This window comes from Seriola lalandi, unplaced genomic scaffold (assembly GCF_002814215.2).
Source record: "Seriola lalandi dorsalis isolate HSWRI2012SDOR001 ecotype SW California unplaced genomic scaffold, Sedor1 jcf7180002054494, whole genome shotgun sequence".
In the NCBI taxonomy this organism is placed as follows: Eukaryota; Metazoa; Chordata; class Actinopteri; order Carangiformes; family Carangidae; genus Seriola; species Seriola lalandi.
Window position 1 is genome coordinate 86,643 of NW_019525047.1, and position 16,446 is coordinate 103,088.

At 47.0% G+C, this 16,446-nt stretch overlaps 1 protein-coding gene across 3 annotated transcripts in view; it reads right to left on the bottom strand.

The window, feature by feature from the left end:
- nrp1a (neuropilin 1a) overlaps positions 1-16,446 on the bottom strand; it is a 60,371-nt gene that overhangs the window by 21,381 nt on the left and 22,544 nt on the right. For all 3 annotated transcript variants that reach the window (XM_023412916.2, XM_023412915.2, XM_023412917.2), the window contains exons 5-7: positions 11,050-11,277; positions 8,176-8,331; positions 5,291-5,457 (exon numbers count right to left, since the gene is read on the bottom strand). In XM_023412916.2, the coding sequence (XP_023268684.1) occupies positions 5,291-5,457; positions 8,176-8,331; positions 11,050-11,277 (551 nt within the window). The remainder of the gene's footprint in view (positions 1-5,290; positions 5,458-8,175; positions 8,332-11,049; positions 11,278-16,446) is intronic.

Genomic DNA, 16,446 nt, shown 5'->3' on the forward strand with positions numbered 1-16,446 from the left:
GAGGGGTGAGGGGAGGGGGTGGGTGGCGTTCAAGAAACAGCAAAGGCTCAAAAGCTATATCTCTTGCTGCTTGATTGCCTTATAATTGAGTTGCCAAGAAGTTGTATGCACCAAGCCGTACTCTGGGAGAAGTTTACCAAAATACACTTTTTTAAATCCATTTCTCTGCTTCCCCAACAGAGGGGGTAAAAAATAGCTTCCCATCTATGTGTGCGTGTGTGTGTCTGTGTGTGTGTGTGTGTGGGCTGCTGGCTGAATAACCAAGGCCTCCGGGGAATGAGTTTATTCGTTTTCCCTCACCAAAAACAACAACAAGAGAAATGCCGAGGGTGAGAGAGGAGGGAGTGCTCCAAAGTCAAAGAGCAGCTGGTGGACACAGACTGAGCCCCCCCCCCCCCCCCCCCTCGCATCTCTAAGGATGATAGAGTCAAAGGTAAGATAGCCTGGAATCATCCTGGCCCATCAAGTAGATGCAAAGCCTCTAGTCGCCTGTTTTTTTTTGCATACAAAATCTGATTAAAATGTCCTCTGTATGGTAATGAGAGAGAGCTGACATTTTTGTGAACTGCCATACACACAGCTACTTCCCAGTGCAGCTAAAGATATGTTTCCAGCACCAGATGCAGCATTTCTAAACCCGGCTCTCAGCAATCGCTTCACTAATTTCACCAGCAGCACTCTGGTGTTGGTAGCGGAAGGATTTTGGAATAGCTCCATTACCTGAAAGTGTAATTAATTCTCCTTTCATGAAAATTGTATTACTCTAATGCTGCAGGACCTATGAGCTCCACTCAGGACCTTCCATTTATCACAATACTCACCTGACAGAATTACAGTTTATTTTTAGCCCCTCGACACCTCTTTGGTGGCATTAAATTATGCATGTCTTCCCATGCACCCATCATCTGTTTTTCTGACAAAGAGGGATGTATAGGTCAGACAACAGCTATAATAAAATAAAAGGTTGCCTGGTTTGTTGTGTGTGAAGTGTGCGCTTGGGCATGTGGATGTTCTGGCGCTGCATGATTAAAGGTTTCAGTCGCAGCTGTTAGAGGAAGGATTTTTAACAGTCTGGTTTTGCCGTTTCCTTCCCTGTGAATCATCTTAAAGACCCTGACTCCGGGATCATTCTCGTCCTCGCCACACACACATGACTAATGCTCTGAGTAATGATTATGAAACCAAGAAACAGTGATCAGGACGGAAAAGATGGCGACCTGAAGGTATGTCACGTCTGGAAGCCGCTTGATGATCCCATCCCAGGATGTACAGCTGAAGATGACCGTTTGGTGATGACGACTCACCGTGAGGCTTTCAGGCATTTCCCTACGTCTGCAGCGCAGACACTGAAAATGACACTGATTACGGCTGAGCTGAGTTTTTGTCTCGAGGTACTTATGCAGCACTGTTTCATTTCATTACATCATGCCATCCCTCATGTTTCGATTTCTAGTCCCACTTTTGGGCTACTTCACTCGAGTGCGGGTCTCTATCCTCTCATTGATTTTCCAATCGAGAGCGAGGCCTGGGAGCGGCGCGGCACAGACGGCATCCATTGTTTCCATTTGTACGGCGCGATGATGATGATGATCTCACCGGCAGCCGCATGCCAGACTCCGCTCCTCGGTTCTCTCTAGGACTTCATCAACCGAGAAGCTGCTGTTAATTACCAGTCCATATTCTAATCACTCATCACTCGGCACGGCGGTGAGCCCTGGACTGGGGACAGAAGTGAAGAGGGAGACAATGGCAGTGAAGGGGGGCATTTCTGCAACTCATTGACCTGGGGTAATTGAAAACACATTTGGATGAGAAGGAAAACAGGATATAGTAGAGCGCGCTGGTTTCGGCGTCTGATCTTCTGCTCTCCACTTGAGGCTGCAGAAAAGATCAACTCTACAGTGGCTACAGCGGTGTTTTCATCCAGGAAGTGTGCAATTAGCTGTGGTTCTGTTGGCCAGGCGGTGGAAGTCGACCTGTTATCTTTGCTAAGTGGCCCAGGTTTTACCGTGCTGTTTGCCTTACGGACTCACAAGAGGAAATATGGTTAAAGCGGGTCATGCCCCCATGTCCCCAATGTTTTAAACTCCCCGTGACAAGCTCTTCTGCAAATGGTTGACTTTACCTTGAGATTAGCATCACATGCAGGAGATAGGAGAAGGAGCATGCTGTGTAAACACCCACTGATATGCTTCTCATGTTCAGCGCTTTCATCTATCAGACAGATGAGATGAAAGCTTGTTTCATAAGACGAGAGCAGAGTGGTTCACTATCTCCTCTCCTGATTAAACAATTTAGGTTATCAGACGTATAGAGGCTGACAAATACTTAAACACTGATGAAGCAGTCAGGGATATTGCATCCTGACAAGAAGACTGAAGATAATGGCACGAGCCTTTGCAGATAAATCATAGAAATCGGGAGCAAAAATGAACTCAAGCTCATGAGGATAAAGAAATCCTGGTATATGGGATAACATGTACTGTATATTGTCATTATGAGATGCTCAATAAAGAGGCTTTCAGGTATTGACAGTTGGGTTCTCTCCAAGACAGTGTAAATTATTCATGTTGTGTGTGTGTGTGCGATCAATGGAGGCTGCCTGACTGAGATCCAGTTTTGCTTTTATCGCATCATTCAGGTGCTGCGGTGACTCCCGGTTGCCATCATATCCTTCCGCCGACGTATTTGACAAAGCCATTCCACACTATGCCAACTTCTTCGCAATTTGCCCCTTTGTCACGGTCCCAGAGGAACCGTACATTCTCAGGCCGTGACACGCCAATCTGAAAACATAAACCTTCCCCTTAGAGACGAATGTGTCGTGCACATCCAGGTATTTCCTCACCGGTGTTATGCATCACTCAGGTTTTTCCTTCTGGAGCCAGCCGGAGTCCGTAAAGCAATGATCAGGCCATAAACTGGGTAGTCTGGGGGTGTACCCTCATTTATTTTTGCTGCAACCTGCTGCAGAGATCCTGCTGTTCATCCTCTTATGCTCCAAAGAAAACCATGGCTCACACAGTCTGATAATATGCACAAATCTCCCTCCACCTTGATGTAGACCTGTAGTCCCGAATTTTCAAGAGGATTGAGGAAAAAGGGCAGAAGAGAGGAGTGAAAAAGAACAAGGAAAAAAACATGAAATCCTGTTCTAAGGGATTACTGCCTCTTTCTTTACTCCCTCCTCGAGCCGCAACCCCCCCTGAAAGGACATCTGTCCATCTCTGTGTACACCAAAGAGTTGATTAATGACCTGGCTAACCCAGCACTCGATGCTCAACCACACCACACCAATCTAATTACCCGCAGAAGAGAGCACAGACTCTAGTATCTTGCCCTCCTCTTCCCCATGCATCAGAATGAGGCAGCATTAAAATGGATGGCAATTCTGGATTATGTTCAGCAAGAGAAAAAAAGAAGAAAAAGCAGAGTGAAGGAAAATGCCCCAGAATCAAAAGGCCGCCTGTCATGAATAATAAAAGTGTCGGCCTCAAACTGCAGTCGGGGAATGATAATGAAATAAATAATGAATTGATTACTATGCATCTAACGGCGCAGTGAGATGATTTATACGTGCTGTGAGGGGGCCTGAGCTTGTTGCAGCAGCGCCACGGACAGGCTTGATGAAAGAGGAATGAAGAATTGAACACTTTTAATACCACTTGTGATAATTGGGCTTCTGCTCAGAGTGCTCACCACAAGTGCATCACACTCCTTAGAAAACATAAATTACGTGGCAACCACAGACTTTGGCTGTTTCGCTACATTTGAAATTAGAACTCAGAAGATATCCCCCACCACCCCTGTTCGGTGTTTTGATCCGATTAGTATTGGCAAATCAGCATGCCCATTAGAGCACATCCCATTTAAGATCCATATAATTTTTTTTTCACCCAAATCAAATCCTCAATATGATCGATACCACAGGGAGCGTCTGCAGTGGCAACAAATCATTGTGATCACTTGTAATTTCCGCTGACAAAAAGGCAAACGGGGGAACAGCAGCTTTCGAGTCTGTGCTGCAACCCTTAACACACATATCTGACTATGAGCAATGGACTCTCCGTTCAGAGAGACAAGAGACTGTGCAACTGCTTGGGAAAGTGGTAAGGGAAGCCATCTTTCTTCCCGTTCCACTCAGACACATGCTGCGTTCCTCTGCAGGACAATATGGACCCTGCCAGACCCTCCCACTCACCCGCGAAGCCAAAAACGAACACAGGGACACACACACACACAGGCATGGGAGAATGCGCACAAACCTGCACGCATACGCGCTCACACACTGATTAAATTAGTCTGAAGGAGCAGCGGGGGCCCCCAGGACAATATTTTCATTGCAATAATAAAGGAAAAGCTTGCTTATGGCCCTCCCCTAGCAAATATTTGGCTTCGGGTCAGCTCTATTATTCATCCCCTGAGGAATACGCTGGGGCCAAACTTTTCAGCGATGAAGCAAAAGCTGTAGAAAAACAGTAGAAAAAGAAAAACAGTCTGGGCATTTACAAGGCCTGGAGGCTTTCTGTTAATAAATCAAACATGCTCCAAATGCATCTAGGTAGTGGTGCGGAGCTTGTGTCGCTGGGGGGTTTGTGCTGTGAGTGGACTTGGGATATGTGACTTATCCCCATATGAGGATGGAGGAAGAACTAAATCCTTAATCTTTCCACATAAGTTTCCCTGGTGGGTGATGATCGCTTTGTGCAGATAAGCCGTCAGACAGAAAATATGACTATTTGTGTAGCCTACTTGTGTGTTTGAGATTGTGTGTGTGTGTGTGTGTGTGTGTGTGTGTGTGGCTTAGCAGGATGCCTGGACTAAATCCCAGCATCCCCTGGAGGTGGACTCTGTTATCAAGTAAAGGGAAAGTTATCAGGTGTGACAGGAAAGACAGAGGGGGGAGGGGCGCGGACAGATAGGTAGACAGTGACAGGGAGAGTGGACACAGGCAGTTTCTGCGAGGCGTGGACTCGACCGCCCCGGAGGTCCATCAGGACGGCCGACATTCATCATCGAAATTGCTGGGTCTCGTCAAAGTGTTGTGGAGAAGCTACACCTCCGGAGAGTGAAGGACAAACACAAGAACGCTCCTACTGCGCTCAAGCAGGCAGTAGTCACTTCTAATACTGAATACAACCCTCAGTTTGTGACTCACCTCCAAAAAACCTACTGCAGGCAGCTGCCACAGCCGACTGCTCAGATATTCTCTGCCTTTCTCAGTAGTAGCTTAAATTATTTGTATCAAAACTCAATCATTTCCTCTATGACATGTTAAGTAACGTCGTACCTGTATCCACTCTTTGTTTGAGTCTTCTGCCGGCGTCCATGCATTTTCATAGTAGTTGAGTCTGGACCGCTCTGGGGACCAGCTGGGGTTGTACTGGGATGAAGCCATGATTTGGTCTGATGTTATGTCTCCCGATTCCATTCCCAAAGGGTCACTACAGTCAAAGTCTGAGAGGGAGAGGGAGGTGGTAGGGGTGGGGTCAGATAGGAGGCAGAAGAAAAGGATGAAAAAGGGAGAGAGTAAAAAGATGTTTAGTTGAATTCCGAAAAGCACCAGAATGTACCCAGTGTGTGCTCTCAGTGTCCTCCAGATTCAGAGCTCGTCTCTGGGGAGGAGGACACCACACGACAGGCACTCAGGGCTGCTGGCTGGAAAAGAACAGCACATCAGCGACGCCTCAGTAAATCCTTTCTGTTTCTCTCTCTCTCTGGTTTAAATGGAGGCAGGATGGGAAGTGTTCCCCATTAGGACGTAAAAATGTCTTCATAAAACATTCAGCGTGGGCTAAGTTTGTGCCAGTATTAGGCGTTAGTGACTTTCACTCCAGTTATTTCTTCCACTGACTGGATCTATTTCTCTCACCTCCCTGTGGGCAATTTATCTTTTTTGCACATGGTAACTATTTTCCCCAACTTGGTCCCTTGGGGGAGTTTAGGTGTGTTTAGTATCTGTATTTTGGGGGCATATATCACACTCAATGGCCAGACCACACATGGTAGGAGGTGGCTTCCCTTGTTTGTGTTGACATGGGACAGCCGTTTTGAGGCATTCTGGGCTCTGTGGCTAAAGACTGAGCTGGGTCAGCTTGGGGTCAGCCTCTCTATCCCCTGGAGGTCAGACATGCTGACACCGCTGTGGACGGAGCTGTGGCAACGGCTGGAACCAACGATGTGACCTTTAGATCTCGGCAGGATTCATATAACGTCACCGCAACAACACAGAGGTATGCGAGGACGCATTTTTCCCACTATTCTTCTCCTTCTTGTTTATTTACTTCTCTTTCGGACCGGTGGCGAAGTTGGTCATAAAGCATCTTGACAGCGTTTCAGTCACAAGCCTGCTTCTCTAAACGCAAGGCTACGGCTGCCGCAAACATACGGTCCTTGTGTGTATATGGACACACACACAAACGCACACACACTCAGAGGGCACAGGATGAGGAGCAGTGTGGAACTGCTATGTGGCTGCTGCCTAAGAGCTAACACAGATGGTCTCCCCATCTGCCACACTGCTAACACACCTCAGTCACTGGGTCAGCGTGTGTGTTTGTGCTCTACGGTGTCAGTGCACGGTTGCGTACGTATGTGTGTTGGAAGTCTTTGTGCTCGGCTGAGAAAACTGTCTCACACCTCTCCCGCTCCCGTCGCTGCCGCCGCCGCCGCCGCCGCCGCGTCTCTTTGAGAAGACTGCCTGTTCTTGTCAAACTTTTTTTTTCTTCTTTTTTTTTTTTGTGCACGGGCCCACATCATCTAGATTGCTCATGATCAACAAAAACACAATCAGGCGTTTGTTTGCTGCAAAGGACTGTATCTGATCATGTGGATTAGCGAGCGAAGTGGGGTTGATAGCCAAAAAGATAGTGAGTGGAGGGTGGAAGGAAGGGTGAGGAGGGTGATTGTGCGGAATGAAAGCGAGAGAAATGGGATAAGAACAAAAGACAAGGCTTCCTTTCATCACCTTATCATCTCTCAACAGTAGCTTTCAGCTAGAGTGTTCTCCCTTCCCCTTGCCATGCAGAAGCGAGAAAATCCACCGTGTATTATGCATAAGGGGATTATGAATGATTCAAGTGGTACAAGTCTGGAAAAGCACAGACAAAGTTTGGAGTCTTTTCTGTCTTGGATGGCTCTCGGTTGGTGATGTAAGACCGAGCAACTCATGTAAATTAAGGTATTTACTGATCACGGGTCAGATACTTCACCATGCCTCACCATGCTAAATGTGAAAAGTTGATTTGGGTAATCTGATCTTAGATGAGTGATTAAAGCAACTCAAGCAACTCAGAGGAAAACTGAGGAGAAATGACATCAGCAGTCATCCCCCTGCTCATTACTGTCAGGCGGGGTTGTCTCATCCATTGTGTGTGTGTGTGAGTTGTGAGTGTGTGAGTATGCAGCGTCTGTCTTCCCTTTGGGCAAAGACAAAATCCTCTTTAGAGATGATTCGTAGATTTGCTGAATGTCATCCATCTCTATTACTATACAAAGACTGACTGTGTGTGTGTGTGTGTGTGTCTGGGGTGGTCTCGCCTCTGGACAGATTTATGACTCTTACCGGCACTCGTCCTCCTTAATGAAATGTTTAGTTGGAGCGTTTTGCAAAATGGGGTGGGGAGGTCAAGCCCCATGACGACGATGTTGCATGTAAAAAAACCCTGGGGGTAGTGTGTGAGTGTGTGTCTGGGGTAGTTAGTGGAGCCTTTTGGAGCCTGTCTGGGGCCCACAGTGTGTAAACGTAGGTCTTGTAAACCACGGGAGGTGGACTCGTTCCCTGTAACACATTTCCCAAATGAAGAAGCAAGAGGTGTTTATTTAATAACTCTTAAGCTCTTTTAAACGAGTGGAAACTTGTCACAATAGGAGCAGCTGCAGACAACATCTGCTTCTCACTTTTAGTAATATTCCTCTGGTGGTTACTTTATTGCCCTCTAATTCTTATTCAACTACCTAGTTTCAATTCAGGATCCTCTAACACAAATCCAGCGAACAAATCTCTCTCGCCTCTGATTTCATTTAGATTTCTACCTCAGTTCTACAGATTTTTTTTTTCCTGTGTTCTTTGGCAATGTCTGCTCCTCCCTCCCTGGCAATCCCATCTGTCTGATTTCCAGTGTTTTTTTTTGTGTTTTCTTTTTTTTTTTTTTTTTTTTTTCTGTGCCAGCTCACCCTCTGGAACGGTCCTTTCGATGACGGTGAAGTTGGCAGAGAAGCCCTCCTTAGCAATGGCGCTGTCAGTGTTGATTGTTAGCGCCAGGATGCCGGTGTAGGAGATGATCCTGCCTGGCGTGTTCTGCCCACAGTACCTCCCGACGTATGGACCGACTGCAGAGAGAGAAAGAGAGGGAAAAGCACAGACGTCGTTACACGGGTTAGACTCGGGTCAGCCTAATATTTGTTTGTTTGCCGCAGCCTTGTCACACATGGGTTTTACTACCAACCCCCCCCCCCCTGCAGAGGTGTGAAAACTAGTGTGTCAGTGAGGTATGGCACCGGCTGCATTTTTTTACTCGACCCCGTAACGATGCGTGAGAGGAGACTCCCGGCATTCCTTGTCTGCTTGCCGGTCAAACACAAAAAGAGAAAAGCGGAAGAGGGACCTGTGGCGTGGACGGGTCACGGTCTCTGTCTATTTGATGGCTGTAAATACTTCAGACTTCCCAACCCTGTTGTTTTTTTCATTCTTGTGCAGATTTGAGTCACACACCAGCCATGGATGGGTGAGTTTTGTTGAAGGAGACCAAACAAGTAAAGACTGAGCAGAGACAATAGGGGAGCATTTAAAGACAGAGAGCAATAAAAAGGGGCACGTTCCACTGAGCAGGACTGAGAATGGCCAAACAGGAGGGGATGGAAAATGGGCAGAGGGGTGGGGAAACATCGGGAGAGAGTGATGTGGTAACGAGGGAGAGCAAGAGAGCACACTGACCTTGCCCTGTGCCTCTGATGTGTGCTATGATCCATGCACGTTTGTGAGTGTGTGTTCCTGTTGCTGTGCAGGGACCTGCAGCTTATCTGTGATTAGTAATGCTGTGATCAGCGGCGAGTGACAGTCCTGCCTCCCCGCGGCCTCCTGTCATCCAAAACATGCCTCTTCCAGCCCAGTTCCAACATGAAAGGTAGAGGCCGGGCGACAGGGAGTTATGGGGGCAGAGGTTTGGCGGCTCAGATTAATCTTCATAACCCAGGTGTGTGTGAGAATCTATGTGTGTGCTTTTAAATCTACTAAAGCCTGAGCTGAACACAAAAATGGCATCTCCCGGATTATCCGCATGACTCCCCAGTGCTATGAAATTTTAAAGAACCCTGCTATGAACTCTGCGTCCTGCCCGCCTTCCCTGCTCCTCGGGGAGGAGGGATGTGGGAGTGGAGGTTCTTCTTCCACAGTGCCTGGCCACTGAGGTGTTCATTGAGAGGTGGGGGTAGAGGGAGGTGCCACTCCCCTGGTGCCTCACGGAGGCCTGCATTTGCCCGGACATCTCCCACCTCTGCGCACCCCGACGGCTAGCATGACACCAGTGTTCTGTGCTAATGTACTATCGACCCAGCAGGCAGCACGGGAACCGACCGGCAAAAGCCAACACACCATTTTTTCTCCCATGGCTTATTTTTATAAAAGTTGTCTGCCACATACAATGACACTTGAAGGGTGTGATGGCGCGTCCATCTGAAGTGATAGTGTTCAGTTTCTGCCCTGAATAGGCCTCTTCTATTGTGTCGTACTTTCAAGTGAGAAATTTTCAAGTGAGAAAATTTCATTATGTCGGAAGTCGCACAGGAAATGTGTCTTTTTCCAACCACAGAGGTACCTTTTTGTAAAAATATGTATTTAAAAGGTGATAATAATGTGACATATTCTCTTCTCTCTAATCTTTAATCAACACAAATCTTGAGAATTAAACATGTCCCACCTCTGGGGAAGAATGTACAAATGAGTTACGGATATAGTTTGCGGAATCAAAGTTCAGCTGCGCACGGGCATGAGCTCAGAGAATATCTGAACTTTTAGTAAACTCACTTGAAAAGGCGCCAGGATTTACACTTCAACCTCATCACCTGCAAACGCCGGAGAAGAGAGCACTGATGTGCTGTGTAGAGAAATTCTTTCAGTTTTCACCCGCTGATGGGTGAGAAAAAGCTTTCATCTCGTCTGCACCCTGTGTTGGAATCGCTGGGAGAAAAAACTGAAAACTTCAAGAGGTGAGTCGCCGAGTTCAAAGCCTCACGTCGGGCTATGGAAGAACGCTGCTCCTGTTCTCTCTCTCTCATCTGCTCACTTTTCTTTTTCTTTTTTTATTCTATTTTAAGGCAATATTTTATTGTGCGTCTGAATGTACCTTTGCTCAACCCTGCAACCAGGTGATACTCTAATCAGGACCAAGCCGGTGCAAATTCAATAAATACTTTTTTTTTTTGGGGGGGGGGGCTTCCAAAGGAAATTCCCTTTAGAGTCATTTCCTAAAACATGGGATTGTGTTCTCTGTGCACGCTGACGCAGGGAGGCAAAAACTTAAATATCATAGCTTACATTAGACCTTGAATTCCCAAGTGTACTGACACTAACAAATCCTCCAACACAATGCTGGTCTGTGACAGAAAAAGGAAGAGGGGGGGGCTCTCGTAATCAGGAAGTGTTTGGCATTGAGCGATGACGAAGCATTGCGCTCATGACGACAGACTCTTGGCCCCCTGCCAAGCATGGTTAAAGCAGTTAGCCCACTGGCCCGGATAATGTCATCATAGTATGTGAAGCTGTTCATTTCCCCTGGAAGAGTACACGATAGCAGGTTTCTAAGCAGCGGGATAATGCAAATTGATGCAGTTAAGTTTGCTTACGTTAGCCGCTGTAAATTAGACCAAGTGAGGCTGTAGCTGCAAAAGCCCTGAACGTATTCAATTGTCAACGGGTGGATATTGTTCCTCATGAGTTTCTTTTCATTCGTAGCAGAAAATTTGTTTCATTTCCTGTTTCATAAGATGCACAGTCTCGGTTTAAATCACAGGTACAACAGCGCGCAGTCTTTACTGCCGCCGCTCGCTCACCTCCGGGGAAGCCGTCCCAAATCTCCAGTCTGTCGTAGCGGCAGAACACACCAGTAGGGGGTGTCGGGTCGGGCTCCAGCTCGAAGCTCTCGAACTCCAAAATGATCTCGGACATCTTCGGGGCGAAGATCATGAAAGTGCAGTCCAGGTTGTTGGGGTACTTCTCTGGGAACCCGGGTGACTTTATGACGCCGCTGTTGGAGGTGAAGTTCCTGGAGCATTCGGGACCTGTAGGAAGGAAGAAGGGAGGAAACGAGAGATGAAGTGAGAAGATGAGAGGAGACGGGGACAAAGGCAGGGGTGGGGACGATTCCTTTGACTGACTGTTGGTTAAGTGATCTGTTTTGTGTGGCTTTATGTGGTGGGTATTCAGACGCTCTGCCTCCCAGCTGGTCTATTGAGTGGAGGACAGTTTATAGCCCATAGATGAGAGACCACCTTGATGGTTTCTTCTATTCACTAAAGGCTACATCTGGGTCTTAACTCCGCTCGCTGTGGACTCACTATGGGCCTTTTTCTCCCTTCCCCTTTTCACAAACGTCACACTGTTTCATCACTATGTGTGTGTGTGTGTGTGTGTGTATGGGGGGGGGGGTTAAATCTGTTATTCCTGGAACATCTAGACTGTAAGTGTAAACATTAGTGAAAGGCCTCAATCACTAGAATTGGAGAATGATGAATAAATGGCTTGATTCACACTGCAAAAACCTCTCTTTGTCACTCACACACACACACACACACACACTCATCAGGACACGTCTGTGAAACATATGAGAGGTGCTGAGGCAAAATTACAGTGTCAGTGATGGAAGGCGACGGCAATGACTATATATACATCAACACACGCTCGCACACGTTAACACACATTTTTACACAAGGGAAAGTCAAAATATTTATTCACAGCTCCCCGGAGAGCTGCCTTTCAGCTGATGACGAGCATTAACACATTTCTCATGTCAGCCACTTTGTCAGAGCATAAAATGATGATTTGAGAATGAGTGACACGTGTTAAAAAAAAAAAAAAGAAAAAAAGAAGATTATCAGCAGGTGCAGGGAAAATTTAAAGAGCGACAGAAAGAGAAATGTTCACAATCCTGGACTCAAGCACTGGTCCAGAGTGTTACTAAAGCCTGGCTGCACACAAACACACATAACATACACCAGCAGGAAAAAATAGAGGACTGTCATCCAGGGCAATTATTTGGAGCCATTAGTGGCAGAAATGTGCCCAGGATAACGTCATTTTCACGCCAGTCTGACAGCCGGCATGACGGGTGCAGATGGTGCCGATCGAGACTAAAATTGCAGGGAGTTATCTCCTGATAGAGCCTCTGTACTACAGTCATTGCAGCTTAAATGAATGTGGCAAACTGCTTTTTCCACTGTCATTCAAGTATCTAACTGGGCTTCTAATTCAAGACCATCAGGCCCACTTCAGCATGTCCACCGGCGGAGCGAGTGAAGGGGAAACGAGAGCCATGTTGACTTTTCTATCTCCGCAAGTTGAAAGCCGCGGTGTTTTGACTCGAAAGAGAGTTGACATTTAGCGCAGCGGCTAAAGTGCGGCTTTCAAGAACAGTGGACACCATTAATTTCACAGCTTCCCCACGTATTTACCACCGGAAAATAGAGAGATTTTCCCCGAGATTAAAGGGTTGCTGCGATGGTACAGTTCTGCACTTTAGTTCGCCGTATTCAGGAGAAGTGTCAGTCAGAGTTGGGGAAAAAAAAAACTATAGTTGCAAGCTGCTTCTTTGAAAAAGGCGCCCCTGGTCCCCTTTGTGCTTGAGAGAGCAGCAGCATCCAAAGTGCAACTCAGGTCAGTGTGTTGAATTTCCTGTGGATACCGTCTCAGAGCTCCACTCTCTATCCATTTCATCAGCCCCAACCTTGACCCTTATCTCAGCTCAGCAGTTGACACAAACAGATTTGGTCTTATTCACTCTGAAAATCATTGAACTTTTCCATAATATTCCATCAGTATCAAGCTCAGTACTTAATGACATTTTATTGAGTTGCTGCATTTGTGAAATTTGGAAAATGTTCAAGGACTTATTCCGAAGTTTACTTTACATATCTCAACATCACCGTGTTTCTATGTTCTTGCTGAATCCTCATGACCCAAAGACAGATTCCACTATTGTCGACTGCTGTGTGTCCGCGTTAATACCCCCCCTCCGAGAAAAGGACAGAGCCAAGACATCACAACAAAATAGAGTGGCAAGAGAAGACAGAGCGCTCTGGTCAGTCCCACCGGCAAGATAATCATCCAACAGATCTCTTTTATCTAGTGTCTCCACACAGGAGGGCTCTCGTCCCCAGCTCCCCTCGCTACACCCAGGATGCTTTGCGCTGATGCCTGCGTTAGACTGGTTCAGTGATGGCAGTCACGCTCCTCTGTGGCAGCGTCTGTACGTATAGCATGTGCGCATGCATCTTTGTTGACAAGGAGCTTCAGGAGACAAATATATCCCGTTGTCAGCCAAATGCTTCCTCCCTGCCCCTCACTCACTCTCTGTCTCGCCCTTGTTTTATCGCTGCAGTTGGCGGTGTCTCTCTCCCGGCAGATTTATCGCCTCGACAGCGAGAATGGGGAGAAAGAAAAGTTTTGAACCGGGACATAGAAAGGGTTTTGTAAATATGACAGGTAACAGACGCGAACAAACGCTGGTTTGGCCTCAGTGTACCCGGTGTTCCAACCTCTACTTTTAAATAAACGGCTGGATTAACGACGGGAAGTGAGGAGAGAGAAAGAGTGGTAACCTTGAACGCAAAACATTTACTGGCAACCTCCAACCAGGCGCTCCAACCTTTACTGCCGGCAGTAATGGATTCTTTTAACTCTCGTTTATATCGAGCCCCTTCTCCTCTGGACGGGGGAGTAAACAAATGTCAGTCCCACTCGCTCGCTGACTGATTAGAGTTTGTTTAACGGGACAAGTTGTAGCCAGCAAAATGATATTTAATGGAGATCTGATTTCAATCTTTGCAAGTGTTAGAGGTTTATAATAAATCTTAAATAAATATGGTTTCGGCATTAAGGGAGCAGGGCGCCTTTCGGCTGTTAGTCTTTCTGATGACTTGTCCTCTATGTCTCTATTAAGCCGTTGCTCTAAGTGCTGAAAGCAGAGCAGAGACTGGGCGTTAATCATTAGAACAACACTGTGCCATTGAACAGGCATTAAATGTGACAGCCTCTCGCTATTTTCATTTTTAGATCTGTCTCTCGCTGCCTCTCCACATATCCTCTCTTCATTCTCATCTATGCATCCCTCTCTCCTCAGTCGGGGTTATTAGTGGCCGGAGCCGTAAGGACTGAAGGTGTTGTTCTTGGACTGCTAACTAAATCAACCACTGTTTATGTTCCATGTCTCTCTCTGGCTGATCATTAGCCCAGTTCACCCCCTCCCCAACCTCTACCCCTCGGCATTCACCCCCCCACCCCCACGCTGTCCTTACACCACACCGACAGAGGGATCCTTCGCTGGGGGAGAATTAACTCTTTCAACACTAAATCAAACATTAACCTGAAGCTTGTGTAAGTGCCAGTCACTGAAACAGATGGAAAGGCAGGTTTATTCATACACATTCACACACACACACACACACACACACACCCTGAGGCACTGCACTTCTGACATGGTATTTAGTGCGTTGACTGTGCCTGGAACGTCACTTCCCCCCTGTCCAATGAGGGATGACACAGTGCTGATGGGATCCGGGGGGGTGGGGGGGGTGTGCTCCCTCTGGCTCCCCTTAAAGAGATTTGTTGTCTTAGGTTTCCATGAGGGCTGCGTGTGTGTGAGTGTGTGCATGTGTGTGTGTGATGACAGTACGTCTATATGCCAGATGTGACCTATGCCATCAGGGTGTGCCGTCCATGAAGGCAGAATGTACCCTCTATTAAGCCCCACCCGACACACACACACACACACACACACGGACGCACACCTTGAAAGTGTTTTCACAGGTGTGTACTGAGAGTTAATGTGCCCACATCATGATGTCATAACAAACAGGGCTTTAGTGTGAAAGATGGTGTTTTTTTGTATAAGGAGGAACATGATAGGCCTCCCTCCGACAGTCACTCTGCTGAGTAATTGTGAGGATGAGCTTGTATGTGTGTGTGTGTGTGTGTGTGTGTGTGTGTGTGTGTGTGTGTGTGTGTGTGTGCGCAAGAGGGAGGGAGGGGGCTGCCAGCGGCACTATCTCTGCCTCCTCGCCCACTTCAGTGGGCCCTCAGCCAGCCTTGATGTGGCTCTGAGCAAACTGTAGGGCTGTTAAAAGAAAACATATGCTGTGTGTGCGCAAGCTTCTTCTTAAGAGGATGGATGTTTCCAGAAACACTTGAGGATTTTAAGTGAAATCCAGTCAGATAACGGGATAAACAGAACGACCAGGATTTCGGTGGAAGGTCGCCGACCTCAGAACTTTGTGGGGCTGCCATAATGAATGTTTGTCCACACTGGTTGTTATTTATCATGTTTTATCACCATTTCTAGACTGTCTGGAAGTGGAGGGGCTCAGTAAAAGACACACTCAAACACAACCATCTTGCTAATCTTCTCCCATCAGTTCAAATATTCCTCACTCTCTGATTTATCCCTTCTCTCTATCTCCCAACATCTCACTCTTGCCGGCTCTTGCCAGACTTCAGCCAGTGGAGCGAGGCTGCCAATTTGCAGGCTATAAAATAAATAGCCCATGCTAATTAAGATGGTTGGATGGGATTGAGGAGCGGAGAGGAGTAGAGACTGATGCGGAGGCGGCCACAGAGAGCCGCAAAACAACCTGTTCTCTTCCAATTAGACACTTCGCAGGCTACCGCTGATGAAAGCCCGGGCTACAGACGCCAGCATGTTGACTTGTGTGAAAAGTGTATTTACATGGTTTTACAGCTGAAGTGGGTAAACCTGCACGTCCAAACACCGTACATATGATCCCTGATTTGAGGAGCACATCTTTACATATATTTGCTTTGTGTTTGTATATTTATCTTCCATGTGACCTTTGCTTGTGTGAGATGAAAGGCAGTACCAGTCCTGGAGGTTGAATACCAGTGATCTCCAGGCCTATAATCACGGTGATAAACAGCCTGCATTTTTTCCATTCGCCTTCATTGGCATGCATAAGCGCGAGCCTCCCGTTCCTCCATCCGTTATCAGAGCATCTGTGTATCATCATTAACGTTACATGTGTTAGCCAACACAATGTTTTCCCAACTAATACCCTGCTTGTTGATAAGCTGTGCTAATCAGCTAGCTTTGTATCTCTCTCTTTCTGCCTGGTGCTCTCTCTCTCTCTCTTTCTCTCGCTCTCTCTCAAACAAACACGGCTGTTAATTGATCTCAGAGCCCCGTTCTTGGCGCCGCAGTAGTTAAAACGGAGAGTAAACTC